This window comes from Fusarium odoratissimum (genome assembly GCF_000260195.1).
Source record: "Fusarium odoratissimum NRRL 54006 unplaced genomic scaffold supercont1.1, whole genome shotgun sequence".
NCBI lineage: Eukaryota > Fungi > Ascomycota > Sordariomycetes > Hypocreales > Nectriaceae > Fusarium > Fusarium odoratissimum.
Window position 1 is genome coordinate 2,639,164 of NW_022158687.1, and position 20,686 is coordinate 2,659,849.

The following is a 20,686-nucleotide window of genomic DNA, read 5'->3' on the forward strand; positions in this document are numbered from 1 at the left end:
ATTCACCGACGCCTGGCAACGGGGCTCGATGATATCTGCCAATCTACCTAATACCTAAATGACGGATGGGTTTTAAGGAATTTATTCTAATGAAACCATGAGATTTGATATTCAAAGTCAAGATATATTGATTATCTATCATCTAGACGCAGGTTCCCATCTCTCAAGCAGTCCCACTTGCCACTCCTTGAAAGTCCTTTCTTGAACGGGTAGTAATTCACTGCTCCATAACAAGCAATTATCTGCTGCTTTGATAGCCTCCTCGGGCAGACTTATCTCCTGGACATCTGAGGTCATGGACGTGATAAGCTTCTCACTCTCTACTGGATCGATATACTTGTAGAGTATCTTTATCGCCGTCTTGCGGTCAGCGGTAGAGGACGCCGTGTATACGACATTGGGGTTCAACACCCAGAGATGAATATTCTTTTGAGAAACTGCTTCGGATTTTGCAATCTCAGAAGTATGCGGCGTGATAATAGACTTGGATGACCCCGACCTCGAAATCGTAGCCAGCAGAGTTGCTGCAAGACACTCGGAACTGCTTGGGCTAGGATCTGCGGTTTTGGTTTGGCAAGTGATTTTCCATTTGAACAGTGTGACAGACAATGCCGCGATATTGTACAAGCCTACTTCTGTCGTGCATTCCCGGCAAAATATGTGTAAAAACTTCTTGCTCTCGTCGTCATTGAGCGCCAACGAAGATAGATCGAACCCAGCATCCGGTGTTGAGGAAGAATACTGTAGTGTGTAAGTAAACTGCCAATGATCAAAAACTTCATGCAACTTCTTGAGCAATATGCCTCTCGGTAATCTCTAAACACCCATATCTATGGGAGGTTAGATGAAAAAGAGAGGCCGCGTCTTCAGATTACCTTAGGATCCCGTTCTGTGAAGAAGGTTTCCAGAAAGCTGGCTGCCCATCGGGGTGGGGACGACAAGTGCATTCATATTGGGGAGTTGTATCGATGGCCAGATCACTGAAAGGTTTTGGATACCGACATGGACATCTTCTTTCTCCCCGTAGATTGATTGCTTGAGGTTTGGCCAAGCGTAGTCAAGGACAAATCAGTGCTGCAGGATTGATACTTACTTGCAGGCCTCGGCAGTCGGACTCCGAGAATAGGAATGATGTCAAGTCGACAAAGCCAACTCCCTGTTGGGCGGATATAGCATGATTGGCACCGTAGCCTTTGGTGGCCAAAGACTCAGGATCCTGGTGGTCATGGTCATGGTCATGAGGTTTATGGCAATGCCAAAATTCCATCATTTCCGCCCAGTTCTCACTCGGCAAGTCTTTCCATGTATTGATGATACTTTGCGCGACGAACTCGCTTCCACAGCTGCGGCAGGCTACCGATGATCCAGTTGTGATATCGACTGATGTCCATGGCAACGCTTGGCTTTCTAAAGAGAAACGAGAGGGCCTCGCTTCTGTTGGTGAGACTGGAAGCCTCCATGATAGACTTGAACGACCAATCTGGGCTACAGGTAATGAGCCTATGGCAGATGTTTGTGTCGGCAAAGTGACGTGCTCTGTGTGGCCGTGGTGTGTTACGCTGAGTTGCCGGCCATCCGGTGAGATTTCTGCTTTTGTTGAAGAATCGACTGATGTTAATAGCGATGCAGTAACAGAAATTTGTCTGATATTCGACAGAAGTTCTGCATATATCGTGGAAGTTTGAGAAGTCATCCTCAAGAAATCTTGTTGAAGTGAGTGGCTTGCTTGGTTTAAAGATTCTGGAACGAGACGCGCAACTTGAAGATTGATAATTGTGTGGCCCGTGCACGCGTCATTGGGGAACCTCTGTGTTACAGTGTCACCCCTGCCCCCAAAGAAAAGGTTTGCCCCGCTATGATTTATTAGTGCCCGCTGGAAGCCCCAACGGAAGATTGATTTCATTGTTCGATTCAACGTCATGAGCCTTTGACAATCTCTCATCATAATAACCTGAAATCAGTCAACATCTCCTCATATTGCGGTCCTACAATGTCCGGGATTCTTGCTCAAGTTCCTGTGGTTAACAAACTACTGGGACTTGATGGTAACCGCCAAGCCATCAACATCCCCTCGGTTGAGATTCATCACATTGAGACAGACCCGAGCAAACGGGCAAGATGTCTGAAGCACCTCTTAAAAGCAAATCATGCTAACTACTCAATCGTCTACAACAACCTTCAATACGATAATCACAATGCTCATATCCTCAGCTCAGCATACCTCTTGGGAGCAAGTGTTCCTCAACTAAATGACATCTACGACAGAGAAATCCGCGAGCTGGAGGCATGGGTACCGTCGCCCGCTGAGATCGGAGACGATGACTGGCAAGAGCTTCGGGGCGATGCGAGGTACCAGCGGGCTTTTGTGGACTTCTTTGAAGACAAGCTCGTTATGCGATTCCATTATGACTGGCACCAAGAAATGGAGCATTATCTGTTCACTGGCGATGAGCCTCTCATCAATGGTCTGATCGGCGGTCGTATGTCTACAATTCCACATGAATAAAACATGCCGTTGCTAACACTCACAGTCGGACACCCGTTGATCCATCTAGGCTATGCCTTTGAGATGGATTGTAAGGAACTTGCCATGGAAGCCCTTGGACTTGCTTGTGTTCAGCATGACTTTCTCCATAAGTACCTCGACAACAAGTCGTACACCAGAAAGGCGCCTTTCGCCTCGGCCTCCCCAATGGATCTTCTCACCAAACTATCGAAGGACGATCGATTTGATGACGTCAGATCCGGCCGGTATGACCTGGAAGAGCTCTTCAGCAAGTATGAGGATATCATCCTGGAGTACTGGAACGCATGGGAAATCACGGATCCTGTGAAGCAGTTCGAACTGTCCCAAGAAGCTGCAGCTGCTTTGCTAGTTGCCACAGTCAAGCCAGGCACCCATGCATTCAACTTCATGCTCGTGCATATACTAACAACCAGTCATGCCGTCCGAGTTCTTCTTCCTTTCATTCCCGAGAAATATCATATTCCTCTTGTCCGGCAATGGTGGCTTCTGGCCTTGGGCATCTTTATCGTGAAACGCCGGCCACTCCCAGATCCGGATAACGTGGACAGCGACACCAAACAACGAGGCTGGAATTACGTTGAGGACAAGGCAGTGAACTCTGACTGGGCTACAGATGCTCATTACGTCAAAGGTAAGGCCATTTCTCCAGTTGCTACATCCCCGTCCACTAACCCTGTGAAAGCAATCCGGGTGTTGAAGGAGGCTTCAAAGACATGGGGCGACGTTCACGATCGATACCTTCTGGCAGCCCTGACTTTCGTCGACAACTTCAAGGGGTGGACATACTGAGATGGGAAGCGTGTAGTATAAGGATATGAATTGCCTGGGATGGGAGTCTGGGAAAACGATGCAACAGCGCACCCTGGATACGGATCAGTTATATACTTTCTTGTAAAATCACCTTCAGATTGATAGCATTGCGAAATGACCACTACGGCGCAATGCGAAAACGAGCTTATGAAACTGTCCCATCAAGATCTGTTAAAACAAATCCTCGATTTGGGAGTCTATTTAAGCAGGGGTTAAATGTCTATGTACTGTAACGTGCTTCCGTGGGCCATACACTGTACTGCGGGTCTCAATGCACGATAACGCTCCATCAAAGCTATCAGATAGTCAACAGCATCATCACCATCTCCCCACGGCATGCGAAAATCTCCAACACGCACCCTCCAACTCGATCGCGTACCCATTCAGAACGTTATGCTGTTGCTGCAAATGCACCCTCTGCGCTGATGGCTCCGCCCGCGAAGCGCCGCCGGCGGAATGTCGTTGACGCTTCGGACGATGAAGACGAACCGCCCCGTGCAAACACCCTGACCAAGTTTCTGATTACTTCACCAAGCTCCTCTACGAAAAGCCGCGTCACTACAGCTTCACCGAGCCCGACAAAACCTAAGATCGTTGACAACAAGCCAACCAAGAATGGCTCACTTCGGCTGCCTCGTCGAGCGCAAGCGAAGAGCAATAGCACGAGTCCAAGCGCGAAGCGTACCAAGGATGTTGGCAAAGCAGCAGATACGGGAAAGACAGCTGATTTGAAGACGCTCTTTTCGAACCAGGCACAAAGGGCTGCGCGGTCGAGTGCTGGAGATAGGCGATCCGTTCCTCATGAAGATATCATCAGTGATCCTATCTCAGAGGATGATGAGATTTCGGAACATAAGGCAAGCTCTGCAAGCTTAGTTGGACAGCATGCTAAGAAGAGATTGCGAAACGACTCGCAATCGTCGTTGTCTAGTGCACCCAGCGCCAGCCAAAAGTTCATCAAACCACCTAAGCCAGTACCTATAGCTAGGCCAAATGACGACGCACGCCCTTGGTCAGAACGATTTGGACCTCGAAATCTGGAGGAATTAGCAGTTCACAAGAAAAAAGTCTCCGATGTGAGGCGGTGGTTGGAGGATGTGATAGCTGGGCGCATGCGCCAGCGTCTGCTTATTCTCAAAGGCACTGCTGGGTCCGGAAAGACAACGACTATGCGACTTCTGGCAAACGACATGGGTAGTGAGCTTCTTGAATGGCGAAATCCTGCGGGAAGCTCTGGACTGGGTTTCGTTTCAGCATCTGCGCAATTTCAAGAGTTTCTTGGGCGTGGTGGTAAATTTGGAGCATTAGAGACCGATACTTCAGTGTCATCGACCCAGAACAGCTCTCAGACCACCCGAAAGGATGATTCGAAACGAGTTATCCTCATCGAGGAGTTTCCTAACACATTTTCAAGATCTTCAACGGCTTTAACATCCTTCCGGAACACCGTTTTACAGTACCTTGCTAATAGTACACCCTCTTTATCCATGTTTGCGACGCCCTCGCAGCATGAGCCCATAACGCCAGTGGTCATGATCATTTCAGAAACTCATCTGACTACAACTTCTGCATCGGCGGACAGTTTTACTGCCCATCGACTTTTGGGGCCCGAAATCTTGCAACATCCAGGGGTTGGTATGATTGAGTTCAATGCCATCGCCCCGTCGTTACTCCTGAAGGCACTCGAGCTCGTTGTTCAGAAAGAGGCCAGAAAATCTGGTCGCAGGAAAACACCAGGCCCTCAAGTTCTAAAACGCCTTGGTGAAATTGGAGACATCAGAAACGCCGTGTCATCTCTCGAGTTCCTGTGTCTGAAAGGTGACCAGCAAGGAGATTGGGGCAACAAAGTCGTGCTCACAAAGCAGACCAAGGGCGCGAAAGATGCTATCAAGCTCACACAAGGCGAAGAGGAGAGTCTGGAACAAGTATCTCAACGTGAAGCGAGTCTAGGTATTTTCCATGCTGTTGGAAAGGTTGTCTACAACAAACGAGACGAACTTCCTCCACGAGGAGGTGACAATGTCGAGAATCTTCCAAGCTTCCTTTCGCATTTCTCGAGACCGAAACGCTCACAAGTGTCTGTTGACACGCTTATCGATGAGACGGGTACAGATACACATACTTTTGTTTCGGCATTACATGAAAACTACGTTCTATCCTGTGAGAGCACAGATCCTATGGACTTGTCAACACCAATGGACTACGTTAATGACTGTATCGAGTATCTGTCACAAGCAGATCTCCTCTCACCATCAAGAGATATCTTCTTCGGCGGCAGAGGTGGCTTTTCAGGCCCAGACTCTGGCAGCCATGTGCTACGACAGGACGAAATAACTTTCCAGGTAGCTGTCAGGGGCATGTTATTCTCACTTCCTAACCCTGTTAAGCGCAAATCATCAACCATGTCCAAGGGCAGCGACGCCTTCAAGATGTTCTACCCAACGAGTCTGAAACTCTGGCGAGCCAAGGAAGAGTTAGAAGGGTTTGTGGATATGTGGTCTACAAAACTACTTAAAGGCGATGACGGAGCAACGAAAAATCTCACCGATGGAGCCACAGCGTTTCGTCGTCCTCAGCAATCCTCTGGCGAGACTTCCTGGATGCAGCGTAAGCAACTAAATCGTCAAGCTATGGTAAAGCAGCAGCAGCAAGAAGACGATCCTGATAGTCCGCCGCTTCTCTCACTTGGCAGTGCAGCCCGGCGCGAGATGCTCCTTGAGCGTCTCCCATATATGGCGCACATAGCTCGTGCTCGAAAGACACCAAGCTTCCGTTTGCGCGAACTTGAGAAGGTGGTTGCATTTAAAGGCATTAATGCTGCCGATGAAGAGTCTGACGCAGATGACGACATGCAGCCGGGAGAAGCTTGGGCAACAGATAAGCCATCAGAGGAAATGAGTCCCCGGAAGAGAAGTGCGGGTATAAAGGAAGGAAATGTGTCGGGGCTTCTCGCTCAGAAATTGGTGCTGAGTGATGATGATATTGAGGATTAAGGGCATAAATGGTTAATACGGAATGGGTGCATGGAAGCAATACGATTTGAGGTTCATCTGGTTTTTATTTGCGCTTGGTGTCAAGATCATGACAACAATGAAACGGAGCAAAGGGGATAGATAATTTGGGCTGGGTTCACGGTCTCGCGTAAACCGACTTTTGAGCGAGAGGGGAGAAATGGACAGGGACGGAAAGCTTTTACAAATGGTTTAAATCATCATCACGTTGAAGTGAGCGTCTGGGCGCGGCGTTAAGTCTATCATATATACAATATCGCAATCGTACAGATCACAATCTCTGGGAATCCTTCTTTTCCAGGCCAAAACTTTCAGCCCTTTTTTACTTTTCCAATTCCATTTCCATATCAAATTGCAAAAAAAAAAAAAAAAAAACTGAAAAAAACTTTGGATGAGGTATCACTTAGTGGTGGAACAGACGAATGTTCTGCTCAACAAAGGTAATGCCCAGCTTCTCAGCGGTATCGAATACGGCGGCATCATTTTGGCTACCGCCAGGAGCGGCAACATACTTGGCCCCTGACTGAGCAACGCGGAAGACATTGTCAATGAAGGGGAACTATCATGCATGTTAGTAAAATTCAATTGGCCAATGGATATACTACTTACGAAAGCGTCGCTGGAAACGCAAACATCCTTGAGCTGCTTCATCCAAGCCTCACGTTCCTCAGGGGTGAAGGCAGCTGGGACCTCCTCGAAGACACCCTCAAAAGCTTCGCGCTCAGGACCGTCCTTAGGGAGCTGGCCACTGACGAGCAGGTCGATGGCGTTGCTCTTGTCAGGTCGCTTGGTACCCTTCTTCCACTTGATGCCGAGAACACGCTCATGGAAGCGCATCCACCAGTTGTCGGCCTTATCACCGGCAAGTCGAGTGCAATGAATTCGGGACTGTTGGCCAGCACCGAGACCAACAACCTGGCCATTGTATGCGTAGCACACCGAGTTGCTTTGGGTGTACTTAAGAGTAATGGTGGCAATGGTCAGATCGCGAGCGGCGCTCTCTGGGAGAGAAGCAGTGTCCTTCGGAGTGATGATTGTGCTGAAGTGTTTGGGGGTGATCTCGACATCGTTGCGGTGCTGCTGGAGGTTGATGCCGTAGACGGTGCGGGTCTCGGTAGCAGGAGGGTTGTATTCGGGGTCGATTTGAAGAACAAGGTATCGTCCACCCTTCTTCTTCTTGAGGATCTCAAGAGCGGCATCCTCGTAGCCAGGAGCAATAACACCATCGGAGACCTCCTTGGAGATGATGCGCGCAGTAGGAACGTCAACAACATCGCTGAGAGCGATCATATCGCCAAAGCTGCTCATGCGATCGGCTCCTCGGGCACGAGCATAGGCCTGGGCGAGGCTAGACTCATCAATACCCTCGATGTCATGGACAAAGTAGACCTTCTTCTCGTCCTCGGTAAGGGGCAGGCCGATGGCAGCACCAGCGGGAGAGACGTGCTTGAAGCTGGCAGCAGCAGGCTTACCAAGAGCCTTCTTGAGTTCCTTGACCAGAGGCCAGGCGTTAAGGGAGTCGAGGAGGTTGATATAGCCGGGTGAGCCGCACAGAACCTTGAAGGGCAGGTTGCCCTCGGAAACATAGGCGGCGGCAGGCTTCTGGTGAGGGTTGGCGCCATATCGAAGGGCGCTGTACTGTTCGCCGTTGCCGGCGTACTCCTTGCGGAAGAACTGGGAGATAGCAGCATCGTAGTCGGCAGTGTGCTCAAAAGCCTTGAGGGCATAGCGGTTACGGCTGGCCTCAGTGATCTCGCCCTTCTCGAGCTCCTTGAGGAAGCCAGCGTAGTCGTTAGGGTCGCTGAGGATAGTGACGCGCTTGTGGTTCTTGGCGGCAGCACGGATAAGAGTAACACCACCAATGTCAATCTCCTCAACGGCCTCAGGGATGCTGACGTTGATCTTGGCGACGGTATCCTTGAAGGGGTAGAGGTTGCAGATGACATAATCGACCTTGTTTATGTTCTGCTCGGCGAGGTCCTTCTCGTCGGAGGCGAGATCACGGGCCAAGATACCTGCATGGACGGCAGGGTGAAGCGTCTTGACGCGACCGGCAAGCATCTCGGGGGCCTTGGTGATGGCAGAGACGTCCCTGCAGAAGTCATTTAGCTCTAGTATCAAGCAATTGAGCGCTTGTATTGACTCACTCGACAGGGAATCCCGACTCTCGGATCATCTTGGAGGTGCCTCCAGAAGCGAGAATTCGAACATTCTGTTGGACAAGGCCCTTAGCCAGGTCCAGAAGACCGGTCTTGTCGTAGACTGAGACGATGGCGATCTTCTGCTGGGAGGACATCTTGGAAGCTAGAAAAGAGAACCTTTTGGGAGAGAAAACGGGGAGAAGACGAAAGACAGAAGGGGACGATGAAGAAGAAAAATAAGAAAAGATGTAAGTGGGAAGAGGGCGTCTCATTCAGGTTTGGATTGGGCTCTCGGGCGAGTAAGGAAAGGCCAAAAGGAAAAAAAGTTTGGCGGGGTAGTAGCGATTGCGGAAGAGCAATGGAGGGGGCGGGGCAGTCGCAGAAAAAACAGCAACAAGCGTGGGCCGTGTTGCTGTGAATTGCTACAATTATAAATATTTTGCAGGGGAATCAGCCTTAAATACTTGGTCAAAGCTTGAGATATGACGAACAAATGCGGAGGTTGAAGGTCGTCCGTAGTGGAATTATTTGGAGGGATGCGAGCTCTTTTATCAGTAATGACAATAGCTATAAATTGAGTTTAAGCCTAGGAAGCCTGAAAAGATTGGAGCTTAAGCTTTTTACGATGATGTCGTGGGAAAACTCCGTCATCGCACGAGCGGCAAAAAGGGACCTGGCTCACTTGATAGATAGGAACAATAACCAATATATAAAAAAAGAAGATCTGATGAGACTGGGACTCGAACCCAGGAGGATTGCTCCACCAGGAAATTGGTGTTAAGGTTAACCTTAACCTGGCGCCATAACCAACTCGGCCATCTCACCGATGCCATATTACTTAAATGCTTCTTATTTAAATAATTGCCTATATACTTCTTTTCAACTTCTATCCATGTAAGAAACCGCTTATTTAATTAATTTATTCTTAAATTTTAAGATAAAATTACAAGTTATTTACTTTATATAATATACTTTTAGTAAAGATATTATAATATTAAGCTTTTTTTATTACTTATATATAAATAAGGGCTTTTTTTTTGGTATTTAGAATCTCTTTACTAGTAAGTGCTATACCTAGTTACTGAATTAATTATTTTAGTAGTTATAAGATGTGTTGCCCGCTGGCTTCTAATTTGTTTATAAATTATATATCTATAGTAAAGTTTATAAAGCAGAATTAACCATTCAGCGAATCTCTGACAATAATTCCAAAGCCCAAATAAACGCGGAGCTATTCAGGTATATTGTGATAGAATTCAATGAGCCACCCAGGAGTTTACAAACACATAAAAGCACATACGCTTGAACCTTCTCGCACAACCTCCATTGCTGCAGCCTGCTTACACCAACCGACCTACCTACGCAATCACCTTTCATACCACCCCGCCTCGCTATCACTCACCCACCATTTACGCAACCACTAAAACACAAGACATCGTCACCATGCCTCGCAAGACGCTTCGTATACTATGCTTTGGAGACTCCCTAACCTCGGGATATTTCTGCCATGGCATGGACTCACATCCATACGCTCTCAAGCTGGAAGACCGGCTCACCGGGACGTTTCCCGAAGTGGACTTTGAGATCGTGCTGAATGCTGTGCCAGGCGATGTTGCTTCTTTCAAGCGCTTCAAAGATAGAATGGATGCTGCTTGTATGTGAATCTCATTATATGGTGTTCATTCAAGTCTTCTGTGGCGTTTAACCGGCTAACAAGGAGGTATAGGGGAGGATAAATCTTACGACTGGACAATTATCCTCGGCGGTACGAAGTGAGTTATACAAACCCTTTCTGCCAGATACAAATATGCTGATATGCGCCTATAGCGATATAGCGTACGGTGTCCCGCCTGAAAATATCTTTTCCGCCCTTAAGGATATATACGATGTCCCTCTGAGCCGAGAATCCAAGGTCCTCGCTCTAACGGTCCCTGAGTGCCAGTCAAAAGGCAAGAGAGGCACGTCGTCAAGAAACGAGCTCAACCAGAGCATCCTCAAGAACAAGGACACGGGATAGTAAGTTTAACGACGTTACAAAAATTTTTACATGATTTTTTTACTATTAAATGGCTGTCTATGCTGTCAGTTGATGCTGACTTTTGACAGTTATGCCTTTGACCTTCATTCCAAGATACCCTACCATTCGCTCTCAGAACGGGATCGCGAAAGGTACTGGGATGACGGTCTCCATCTTCGAGACGAGGGCTACGACTGGATGGGTAATCACATCGCCGACGCCCTTATAGACATCCTCTGGAGCGAAGGCACATTTGAAGAGCCCTCCAACTCCAAACCCTCAGAAGTCTTGGCACTGGAGGATGAACTCCAGTTCGATGAAGAGGATGGCAACCCTCGGAATATCAATGAAGGATACGTGGTGGTCCGCAAGAAAGACTTGGACTAAAGCTTTTGGCTTATTGAAATTGCCAGTCTAGAACCAAAGGGATTCATATGCTATGCATTGGACATAAACAGCCCTTGGTCATCCCAACCCCTAAACGCCATATCCACTACAAGGTTCTAATCCGTCCCTTTCTCATACAACAAGGGTTGCGGCAACAAATTCCTATTAAATAGAGTCAGTACGAGATTAACCAAAGCCATGATCAATAACTGGAGCACTTACGGGAAACTCCTTTTGCAGCGCGTTGGTGACATTCTCCACCTCCTCAGCCAAACTCTCAACGTTAGCATCCCAATTTCGCATTTCCTTGCCAACAATAATTTCTGCTCGCCCACTCCCCTTCTCTCCCGATGCCTCGCCACCCTCAAAGTACACAATGCCATCAATCTGGTCCATACGTCCTACTAAACGGCCCTGCTCAATCATGCGTGCAGTGGTCTCTTCAGCCTTATCAGCATCCAGGCCCAGTAGTGTTCCCAGGGCCTCGAATCTAATATTGCTGTAAAGCCTGGATGCACTGAGAAGATTGTGCTCGACGACAGCCTTGGCAAGTACCGTGGAGCCATCTGATGTAGTTGCCAGCTGATGTGGCTGGAGCCCCTCTGCAAACTTGTCAACCTCCTCAGGTGACAACAGCCGGTCAAGGAACATCTTTTCCAGGATACCAAATTCCTCAAGTTGCGATGAACGTTCATCTTTGTAGAGGCGACTCAATGTTCGGTTTCTCATGGGACCAGCGGGCGCCAGAACAGCACATTTCACCGCCATGCTGAGTGTATGTAGGCGTTCCTCTTCGTCGATCGCAGGCGAGAAGCTGATCTCGTGATATCGTTGAGATGCGGATAAAAAGTCGCGCTGAGCGTCCAGAATACGGGCTTGTGAGAGCTTGAAGTGCAAGTTTAGTTCTTGATCAGATACGGTATGCATGATGTTCTTGAGCTTGTTGATATACATCTCGGCGGCCGTAGAGTCGTCGACTTCGAGGTAGTTTCGAACAATGCGAATCCATGTGCGAGCTTTCTCCTCATCGGTGATCTTGCGCTGAGAACTATCAAGGGGAATATCGGCCAGAGTCTTTGCAGCATCAAGGAAGTCACCGTTGCTTTCGTGGGCCGTTGCAATGAGCTCACGGATAGTGGCGATAGCATCAACGAAGGAAGAAGATGATGGCTGAGCCGCGATGGTGTTTAGCGTACGATTCCCGACCTCGATCCACATATCCTCGTTCTTTAGTTCTCGGAGTGTCGCAATAAAAGACGCGAGGACGGTTCGCGTAGCCACGACGCCGAGCGCCTGGTTAAAGAAGGAGTCGATGATAGCATTTAGGTCGTCGGTAGCGGTGGACGGGGATGAAATGTTCTTAATTTCGGAGAGAAGTTGCTCGTAGAGAGGTCCCTTCTCTCCAGAATAAGACTCGGCGTTCGAGATCGCCTCCGCGACTTTGGAATTTGGTGCCATGGTCGTCGGTTGGTAGGAATCTGTTAGACGCAAAGATGATGGACTGAGGTGGAGGTATAGCTGCCTGGGGGTAAAGTTGAGGCTCACTACGGGCGTCAGTGTGGAGGGGCAAGCAGGGGTCAGCTCTAGCGGGGTAGGTTGCCGGATTAGCGCGATCTGGCTGAGGCAGCTATTAAAGCTGGACTTTTAATAAGTTCTCATACCGTCCATCTTGATGACAAAAGTTGTAATTGACAAGACGCTTAACTCATAAGTAAGCTTACAAGACGTGCTAATCAAACCTGCTTAAGAATACCGGGGTGCCACGACGACCACTAGGGAATGTTACCTTGGCTTCAAAAATGACTGAAAATCTTTCTTAATGGCCGAATCAATCGCAATTTGATTGTTGAAATCATCTAAAGTTTTAGCGCGACGATATAAGTTTTGGTTAAACTTCTTTATGACGGCATAGAGTCTATGGTATGACATTGAGAATTTGCATCAAAATATTCCCAACCTACAAGTAGGACAGATTCACCTCTATCATATTGGTTTTCATGTATCCATGTCTACTCATGCTTCCTAAAAACCCAAGGTCCCAGCCTATAATGACTGCAATGCTAAAACAATGAATCCCGATATGCAAAATTATCGAGCATCTCTCACGCCCAACGCCAAACCAACTAACCGACAGAAAGAATCATCGTCTATTTGTTATGCCAAAGCAAATTCCGGAGCGAGTCAAAGTCATTGCAGTCCTTATAAATGTACGTCATACTGCTTCTCAAGCTCGACTGCAGCTCCTCGGGATGGTATCGGAAGATCAACATCACCATAGCCCACGAGAGCGACGCGAACGCAGGCCAGGCATATTGATTAATGATTCCATGGAGAGGTTCGGACGACACGAATGGGAATCCGTGGCCTGGCTTCACAGCGATACGGGCGAGTGCGAGCATCACTCGCGCAAAGACGTAGATGACGATCTGCTGGTTGACCGATGAGATTTTCCCCGTACGCTTGGAACGACCGCCGAAGACGAAATATCCGCCCACAAGACCACCAACGAAGGAGTCGTATGTTCCTATTCATAGTCAGAATTCTGGGTAACATGCTGAGGTTAAGTTTCGGTGACGATGACGTACCCTCCTTTCCAGGCTCTGCGCCAAAGTATTTGAGCGCAAGCATGGTCAGCTTATAAATAAGGGCAAAGCGCGCCAAGTTGGTTGCATGATGTCTTGTCGCTCGAAGGACTAGGTTTACTTTCTGTGGGAATCTGTTGTTGCACGTCAGCGTTGTTGCCGGTCGGGTGTCATGACAGGTCGAACGTACGTTCCAGAGCGGAAGAGAAACACCATCCTGTTCATGTTTGTCAGTATTGAGGTTGCCAAGAGAGTACATGTGACTTACACCAGCGCATGCGGAAACCGCACCTTGGTTCCGTAGATAATACCATTGCGCGCCGTCTTGACTAAGGACAAGAGATCATGGTATCGCGGGTCCTTGACAATCTCCTCCAACGTGTTCTACCCAAAACCCGTCAGCGCAAACTCTATCGTGTCGCAAGTCGATAAGAGCGGTACCTTTAGCACTTCCAGCGAAGATGACATGGCCATCTTGTCCCCAAGCCTCGGCAAAAGAACGTAAAGAGAGGGTCGGTCGCAGGGTCAAGAGAGGATGTTGATCGGAAATCGCTTAAGTCTCAAGGCATCGAATGTCGTCGCGTGATTTTGTAGGTCAGATTCCACGTGCGGAAGAGTCGTATAGGAGCATGGATGGATTCAGAGGTATCGATAAAGTTGGTAGGTTCATGGGTTTTGAGGGCGCCCCGGATTATGGATACGTGCTATGTCACCTGTCTGCTGAGCCTCGGATGTTTGGGCTTTGCGCTCGGCTTGTGTTGCGGAGAATGGCACCGGCAATAATATGCCCCCACTGGGAGAATACACTACAGTGCCTAGTCGACTATGACGCAGCGGGAGCTGTCCACTGAAAGGTGCTGAGGTTTGGAGAGGAGAATGGATCTAAGGAATTTCACATGTGAATGACGGTTCGACGGAGGTTCCAGCTGCATTAGCCAAGATCTGGGGAAATCTCACATCAGTCAGATTCATATGGGACGACTAGGTACGTATAGTCTATATCTCATTTTCATGCCTTCATAGAATGCTTCGAAATCGATCTTATGCGTATGGACCTCATCTCCATTTTCGGACCCCTAAACTCCACGCTATTCAGGTACCCTTGGTTCATCCCGAAAATCCTCCACTTTGACCTCGGCAGACCAAAAATGAAACCGTGAGGCTCTGTTATGTTTTGAGACGCCTCCGCTGTTATACCTTACTGAACGAATTGACCGCCGTCCATCCAGCGAAGAATGATCAAGAAAATTTTGGGTATAATCCCTCTACTAATCACTGGTTGGATCCTCAACACCACCGCTCATGAGGCTCTCTCCACTTGACCCCCAGAATATCAAAGATCTTTCTTTCATTTCGTCCCTCAACTAGCTCTCCCTCCGTGAGCTTGACCCGTTGCGGGCCTCGCATCACATCCTTGTATAAACCCCGTTGGTTCAGTCGCATTCCCTTCTTGGAAGCCAATAGTCGCATGCTGCGATTAAAGATGTCATTGCCAGTGAAATAGATCAGGGCCGCACCCATCTCTGATTCAGGAACCAGGAGAAAGTCAATGCGGCGCCATACGGGTCTGTAATACTCCTTGTTGAAGCCACTGATCTTAGGGAGTACACAGCATCCATGCCATTTACTTCCGTCGCTGGCAGATCGTGATGACGCGAGCCGTGCCACAAGGAAGTCTTCAGCTTCGAGGCGTTGGACAAGACTATCAAGGAAAGGCCTAAGTTCAGCCGATGACTCGGTATTCGACTTGGTGATGATGAAATCGATATCACCTGACGTTTCTGCTCCTCTTCGATAACTCCCCCCAATGATCAACTCAACCTGAGGATCGACACGCTGAGCACCTCTTCTCACAATAGCACCCAAGGCCTCAATCTCACGACGCGGAATCCTAGTATTGAGATCATCATAGTGCTCGATGCCTACGAGCTGGTTTGGTGAGAGTTTCGCATTCGTTTTCAAGTCTTCCAACGTCCGGAATCCTTGAGCCAACCATTGCTGGGCCTGACTGTTTCCAACACCATAAATTCCAAGGAACAATTGGAGTGCCTCCTCCATCGGCTCTTTCTGGGCGTACTCAAGTTGCTGGAGCCTATCTGTAGTGACGATTTCCTCAACCTTCTGCGCCAGACGCGGTCCCACACTAGGTAGTCTTTGTGCCTCCTCGGCTGTCGTGATTTTCGTCTCTTGACGCTTTAGGGTGCTGATGACTTTTCGATAGGCGGTTGTTCGCCAGTGATCGTTCACCCGGGTATAGTAATCAGCCATGGATTGGAGAACCTCGATTGTGCGCGAATTTGGATTCCCCGCCTTGGCATCTTTCACCCCGGCGGAGTTGCATGAGAATCGATCTTCGAAAGCAATGTCTTTGCGACCAGATCTAGTCTTTCTTCGTGACCTTCGTTTGTTGGCCCGTTCATCTTCTGAGCCTGAAAGGGATTGTTCTTCGGATTCCAGGTCTCCCATTTCCGTAACCGTCTGGACATCATCATCATCCGCATCTAACGGGAGGTCCTTATACTCCGACATTATCTTGATGTACTCGGATAGCTCGTCCTTATGGCGATCTTCATCTGGGCGCTGCATTGAGCCACTAGGTTCTTGAACAAATATCGGGGAATTTTGTCGGGAAATCGTAGGTCTTTCACTAGCCGTATGATGAGATGAGGCCATCCCCTGAAGATCAAGCACAACTGGCTGAGAATCAATCAGGATAGGAGTCTCGGCAACTTGACTGTGATGAGGAGACTCTTCGCTCCTTTCAGGTGTTCCTGTGAGAGGAACAAAATCCCACTTCTTCGAATTCCCATGATGCGGTTTCACTTGCAAAGACTCATTAGACTCCCCGGAGCTTGACGGGACAGATGGTGAGTTATCCTCTTCCTGGACTATCGGTTGGCCTGTAAGCCGATACTTCTTTTGGCTGCATTGAAGCAGCGCTTTGAATTGGATGCAGTCAATGGGATATTCTTCGTTGACGACTCTAGGCGGGAGGTTTCTGTTCGTATTCTTCAATACGCTCTCGATATCCTTGTACTGTATGTGTTTCTCAACAACAATATGAGTAGCAATGCGCGGAGTCCGTACCCATGTTGCACCAAACTCGCGCGCCTTTGCGATACGTAATCGACGAGCTGGTGCAACATCGTCATCAGGAACGTAATGGAAAGTGAGTCCTTTGAATATCTGTTCGCTCTCTGGCCTGAGTTTGATCGTACTTTCACGCTTTCGCTTTTTCATTGCCAAGCTTGGGGAAGGCGAGTCGCCCACCATTTGTCCAAGATTTCGTCCCGACGGGAACAAAGGTGTAGACCCGCTCCTAGGGAGTGTTCTCTGTGTCTGCCTTGTAGAGTCAGGGATAGGTGTATCATCGACTAGAATAGCCCCAGCGCTGCGTTGATTCATGAGCGTGCCGAGCCTGGTCTTTTGGCCGATTGCAGTCATTGGAGTGCCTTTGATGATCTTTGTTCTATCAGCAGGTGCTGGCGTTGGGAGTGAAGTGACCCTTCTAGGTGTCACTCTCGACTTTTGAGCTTCACCGTTAGTTAGGTCAAGCACGACAGATTCCTTCGCTGGTGGTTTGGGGCGTGTTTTGACGGCGAAGAACCTCCGAGAGCGCATCCTTTCTTTTTGTTGGTCCGTGTCAAGCTCATCATCGCTATAGAGCGGCTTTAGCTGATCGAAGAAAGCTGTCTTCTCTTGCAGGGAAGTCATGGTGAGGTTCCGGAGTTTGTTTATGCCTGGGAGACTTGCGCAATGAAACGCAACTTAAAAGGCAGAGTTTCGATCATACCCCAAAATTCCTGACTGATGCCTGCCGTGAGATATCGCTAGTCATGTGAGCCTATGTGTTATAGTAGTGTACAGATTTAGATGTTCAGACTGCTATAAGTCCAAGAGGAGATGTTCAATGTTCATGGTGCATTCAAGACTCAAGAGGTTGCCAAGTTCAAAGACAATTGTTTCGCCTGATTGGCCAGTCTCGTGCATGAGCCGCTAAAAACCGCCAGGCTTCAGTGCTGAATCACGGTCCGACCCGCTAATTGACAAGGATAATCGTGAATGGAAAAGTCCCATTGTCATGGTGCATCGCGGAGACTAAAGGGATCTGTGGATGGAAAAATATGCCTTTTGTTTTTTATACTGAAGTGTCTACCCAGGCTGATACAACAATGAAACCATGTACTATACAACTAAATCATCCAATAAAATCGGTTCAAGAACCGGGGTATCTATAACTCAACAATTCCAAACCCATGGCGCCGTTCGATGCGTACAATTTGACTCAATACATATAGCCGTCCCGCCTGTCATAAGCAACCTCACTGTGGAAACGTCACAGGGGCATGCGCGGGCTGGCCACCAAACATGCGAGCATCAATCATAGGGATGTGGTTTTTTTCATAATGGTGGAAAGCCGTAGGATCAGCCGAGTATCGGCTTCCGGACTCGTTGTCGATATCGCTGACGACTTCGCGAGTAAGCTCAACGTAGTCGTATGCGAACTCTCCAATCTCGGCATCGTCAATACCCTGAACTTCGGCATCCGAATCGACTCGAAGACGCAGACCGGGAATGAGGTTCATGAGGAATAGGATGATGCAAGTGACGACGAATGAGTATAGGCCTCCACAGATAGAATCGGCCAGTTGATAACCCATCTGCGCCCAGTGACGTTCGACCCAACCGCCCTTGATGCGAGAGTAGCCGTCGAGAGCAGCGATGCTTGGGGTGGCGAAGAAGGCGGTGCAGATGTTGCCGATCAAACCACCAATGCCGTGGACGGCGAAGATATCGAGTGCATCATCAATTCCAAGGAGAAACTTCACCTTGGTAGCATAGTTAGAGCCAGCAGCGCCGACAACACCAAAGATGACAGCAGCCCATGGGGGGACGTAACCTAGACTGATGTTAGCTCACGTCGGTTTTGAAAGATTATGACCTGCTCACCAGAGCCAGGAGTGATGCAGACGAGACCGGCAACAACACCAGAGCAAAAGCCGACAGTGGAGAACTTCCTCTCCAGACGATAGTCCAAGAGACACCAGGTCATGCCACCGACACAAGCAGCAAGGTTAGTTACGACGGCGGCCATTACGCCACGAAGGTTAGCAGAGAGGGCAGAGCCGGCGTTGAAGCCAAACCATCCAACCCAAAGGAAGACCGTTCCGGTTACGATATGAGTAGCATTGTGAGGGCGATAGTTGAGCTCATGCGTTCCATGGCCACTACGCTTGCCCAGCATCATGGAATAAGCCAGAGCAGCGCTTCCAGAAGCGATGTGCACAGGGGTACCTCCAGCAAAATCGAGGCCGCCCATCTTGTTGGACCAGCCATTGGGGTTCCAGGTCCAGCAGGCGATGGGGTCGTACACGACAGTGGCCCACACGAAGATGAAGATAATACAGGGGAGCATGCGGCCACGCTCGGCGACGGCACCGGTAGCGAGAGCGACAGTTAGGGCGGAGAACATGCCCTGGTAAACGGCGAAGAGCATATCGGGGAGATGTGCGGAACCAACCGAGGGCCGGGCCAGGACATCGCGGAAGCCAAAGTTGGCAAGGTCACCGATAAACGGGCCGGCCGTATGCGAGAACGTGAGAGAGAAGCCCCAGAAGAACCATTGGAAAGTTGTCACTGCGGCGCTCATTACTGAGAGCCATATAAGCGAAAGAGCCGATTTGCGACGGGCGAGACCTGAATAGAAGAAGCTTTGGACACAAACATCAGCAAATGAGATCACTAATCCAATTGAACAGCGCCAAAAAAAGACTTACCCAACGCCAGGAATCATTAACAGCACTAGAGCTGTGGCCGAGAGCATCCAGGCGATATCACCAGGCTGCGGGCGCAAAATGTCAGCTTGCGGGCGTTCAAGATATTGGAGGGGCCACTATTCAACATGACCCACTGCCTGTCTCAAAGGACTTTCTCAGACTCTTTTTTTTTTTGAGTGAGAAAGGTGAGAAGACTGAGAGATCAAGAGAAATAGAAAGTGAACAGAGTGAGGACCAAAGATGAGAGAATGACCGACGGAGATAGACAACTCACCTCGTACCAGATATTGACATCCATATTGAGCGGATTAGCACCTGTTGCGCCTGTACCGTTATACTTGAGCTGCGTTGCTCCTCGAGCATCACCATCGCCTCCCATAGCCATGACGCCGGTTCTGACTTGGGAGGAGTGATATAGAAATAGAAATGCCAACGTCGATAAAGAGGGATGATGTGACAAGGTCAAGGAGGTTGCACTGCGTGACAGCGGACGTGATAGTGACATTCTGGGCCAACAGTAAAGTAGGAAGAAGGGAGGAAGAGACTCAAAAGATAAGAGATCCAGGCAGGGGGTGCAATTGGTGTTGAGAGTGTGGACGGCTGAGATTGAGAATGTGAGAGAAAAAGGGCGCGATTCCGGTTCAGGCGGGAGAGAGATAAGAGATCCCTGGAGGTGAGCTTGGCTGTGCAACCCCTGGGACGACGTAATATACCGAGTTAGAGTATCTGGTCTGACTCCGTGGGCTTTTGGTTAAGAGGGAAAATATGGAGGAGGAGACGACGACGCGAAAAGGGTCTCGAGACTACCGGTACCGCCGTGACGTTTTTTCGGGGCGAGGCAATTCAACTCTGACCTAGAGTGGGAGGTGACGAAATAAATTGAGTAGTCACACATATTAATCTGGCGGTTCGAGACTGAATTATTCTGTCAACTACTATACAGTGGGGGTCACCCCAGGCCAGACGATCCAGTACAGCGGGCGCTTGTTGACTTGCGGAAGAGTTATCCTTAGTTAAGCCTCGCCACTCACTTCTCACCCTCACACTACCTATCTTCATCGCCAGCCTTCATCTCAATTGTATTCTGAATGAGCATCCAGATGAATTGCCCGCAGACGAAGGTATCAAGTATTACTACGGGCGCACTTTCACTGCAACTTAATTCATAAGCTCACTTAGAGTTTCCCCTTATACTCAGTTCCCTTCTGTAGCCCTTCCAATCCTCTTCGACCACGCCATGCCGCCTTGTAAGGAATTCATCGCAAACTTATCCGGTTCTAGCCCTGACAAGGCTTCGATATGCAGGAACACATATCAGTCCTCCATTGTAGTGGCATCAGACTTCTCTCGCTGCTACGATATCTCGCTTCACTTTCCCAAAAGCTCATGTAAAACGCACGACAAATGGCAAAGAGTGCCTATATCAGTCGCTAT

The 20,686-nt window shown here is 48.9% G+C and overlaps 9 protein-coding genes and 1 non-coding gene across 14 annotated transcripts; 3 read left to right on the forward strand and 7 right to left on the reverse strand.

Annotated features, from left to right (window-relative positions):
- Positions 1-12: 12 nt before the first annotated feature.
- Positions 13-1,757, reverse strand: FOIG_00920 (uncharacterized protein). Its single transcript, XM_031197415.1, has 2 exons — positions 1,094-1,757; positions 13-741 (listed from the first exon to the last, which is right to left on the reverse strand). Exons 1-2 carry the CDS (start codon positions 1,691-1,693, stop codon positions 139-141), a joined length of 1,203 nt encoding a protein of 400 aa, XP_031073182.1. The 5' UTR covers positions 1,694-1,757; the 3' UTR covers positions 13-138.
- A 138-nt stretch (positions 1,758-1,895) lies between these two features.
- On the forward strand, positions 1,896-3,504 carry FOIG_00921 (uncharacterized protein). The gene is made up of 3 exons (XM_031197416.1): positions 1,896-2,480; positions 2,532-3,158; positions 3,210-3,504. Exons 1-3 carry the CDS (start codon positions 1,991-1,993, stop codon positions 3,314-3,316), a joined length of 1,224 nt encoding a protein of 407 aa, XP_031073183.1. The 5' UTR covers positions 1,896-1,990; the 3' UTR covers positions 3,317-3,504.
- Positions 3,505-3,609: 105 nt separating this feature from the next.
- On the reverse strand, positions 3,610-9,145 carry FOIG_00922 (bifunctional purine biosynthesis protein ADE17). Its single transcript, XM_031197417.1, has 3 exons — positions 8,496-9,145; positions 6,958-8,440; positions 3,610-6,907 (listed from the first exon to the last, which is right to left on the reverse strand). Exons 1-3 carry the CDS (start codon positions 8,759-8,761, stop codon positions 6,752-6,754), a joined length of 1,905 nt encoding a protein of 634 aa, XP_031073184.1. The 5' UTR covers positions 8,762-9,145; the 3' UTR covers positions 3,610-6,751.
- On the forward strand, positions 3,763-6,330 carry FOIG_00923 (cell cycle checkpoint protein; the record flags this gene model as incomplete). Its single annotated transcript, XM_031197418.1, has 1 exon — positions 3,763-6,330. One exon carries the CDS (start codon positions 3,763-3,765, stop codon positions 6,328-6,330), a length of 2,568 nt encoding a protein of 855 aa, XP_031073185.1.
- A 69-nt stretch (positions 9,146-9,214) lies between the features above and the next one.
- Positions 9,215-9,314, reverse strand: FOIG_00924. Its single transcript has one exon. It is a non-coding gene; the product is annotated as a tRNA-Leu (tRNA).
- Positions 9,315-9,647: 333 nt separating this feature from the next.
- FOIG_00925 (uncharacterized protein) lies at positions 9,648-11,223 on the forward strand. Its single transcript, XM_031197419.1, has 4 exons — positions 9,648-10,143; positions 10,216-10,261; positions 10,317-10,505; positions 10,596-11,223. The coding sequence occupies exons 1-4, from the start codon at positions 9,933-9,935 to the stop codon at positions 10,891-10,893; spliced, it is 744 nt and encodes a 247-aa protein (XP_031073186.1). The 5' UTR covers positions 9,648-9,932; the 3' UTR covers positions 10,894-11,223.
- Positions 10,496-12,522, reverse strand: FOIG_00926 (uncharacterized protein). Its single transcript, XM_031197420.1, has 2 exons — positions 11,116-12,522; positions 10,496-11,055 (listed from the first exon to the last, which is right to left on the reverse strand). Exons 1-2 carry the CDS (start codon positions 12,349-12,351, stop codon positions 11,026-11,028), a joined length of 1,266 nt encoding a protein of 421 aa, XP_031073187.1. The 5' UTR covers positions 12,352-12,522; the 3' UTR covers positions 10,496-11,025.
- Positions 12,523-12,680: 158 nt separating this feature from the next.
- FOIG_00927 (uncharacterized protein) lies at positions 12,681-14,286 on the reverse strand. Of its 2 annotated transcripts, XM_031197421.1 has the most exons (5): positions 13,917-14,286; positions 13,744-13,859; positions 13,666-13,692; positions 13,479-13,609; positions 12,681-13,417 (listed from the first exon to the last, which is right to left on the reverse strand). In XM_031197421.1, exons 1-5 carry the CDS (start codon positions 13,947-13,949, stop codon positions 13,041-13,043), a joined length of 684 nt encoding a protein of 227 aa, XP_031073188.1. In that variant the 5' UTR covers positions 13,950-14,286; the 3' UTR covers positions 12,681-13,040. The 2 variants fall into 2 exon arrangements, with proteins under 2 accessions (XP_031073188.1, XP_031073189.1); XM_031197422.1 differs by having other exon boundaries at positions 13,744-14,286.
- Positions 14,287-14,416: 130 nt separating this feature from the next.
- On the reverse strand, positions 14,417-17,407 carry FOIG_00928 (DNA polymerase IV). Its single transcript, XM_031197423.1, has one exon. It carries the CDS (start codon positions 17,187-17,189, stop codon positions 14,763-14,765), a length of 2,427 nt encoding a protein of 808 aa, XP_031073190.1. The 5' UTR covers positions 17,190-17,407; the 3' UTR covers positions 14,417-14,762.
- A 125-nt stretch (positions 17,408-17,532) lies between these two features.
- On the reverse strand, positions 17,533-20,086 carry FOIG_00929 (uncharacterized protein). 4 transcript variants are annotated; one of them, XM_031197424.1, is made up of 4 exons: positions 19,527-20,086; positions 19,253-19,317; positions 18,426-19,186; positions 17,533-18,375 (listed from the first exon to the last, which is right to left on the reverse strand). In XM_031197424.1, exons 1-4 carry the CDS (start codon positions 19,755-19,757, stop codon positions 17,798-17,800), a joined length of 1,635 nt encoding a protein of 544 aa, XP_031073191.1. In that variant the 5' UTR covers positions 19,758-20,086; the 3' UTR covers positions 17,533-17,797. The 4 variants fall into 4 exon arrangements, with proteins under 4 accessions (XP_031073191.1, XP_031073194.1, XP_031073192.1 ...); XM_031197427.1 differs by having other exon boundaries at positions 18,426-19,317; XM_031197425.1 differs by having other exon boundaries at positions 19,253-20,086.
- Positions 20,087-20,686: the final 600 nt, after the last annotated feature.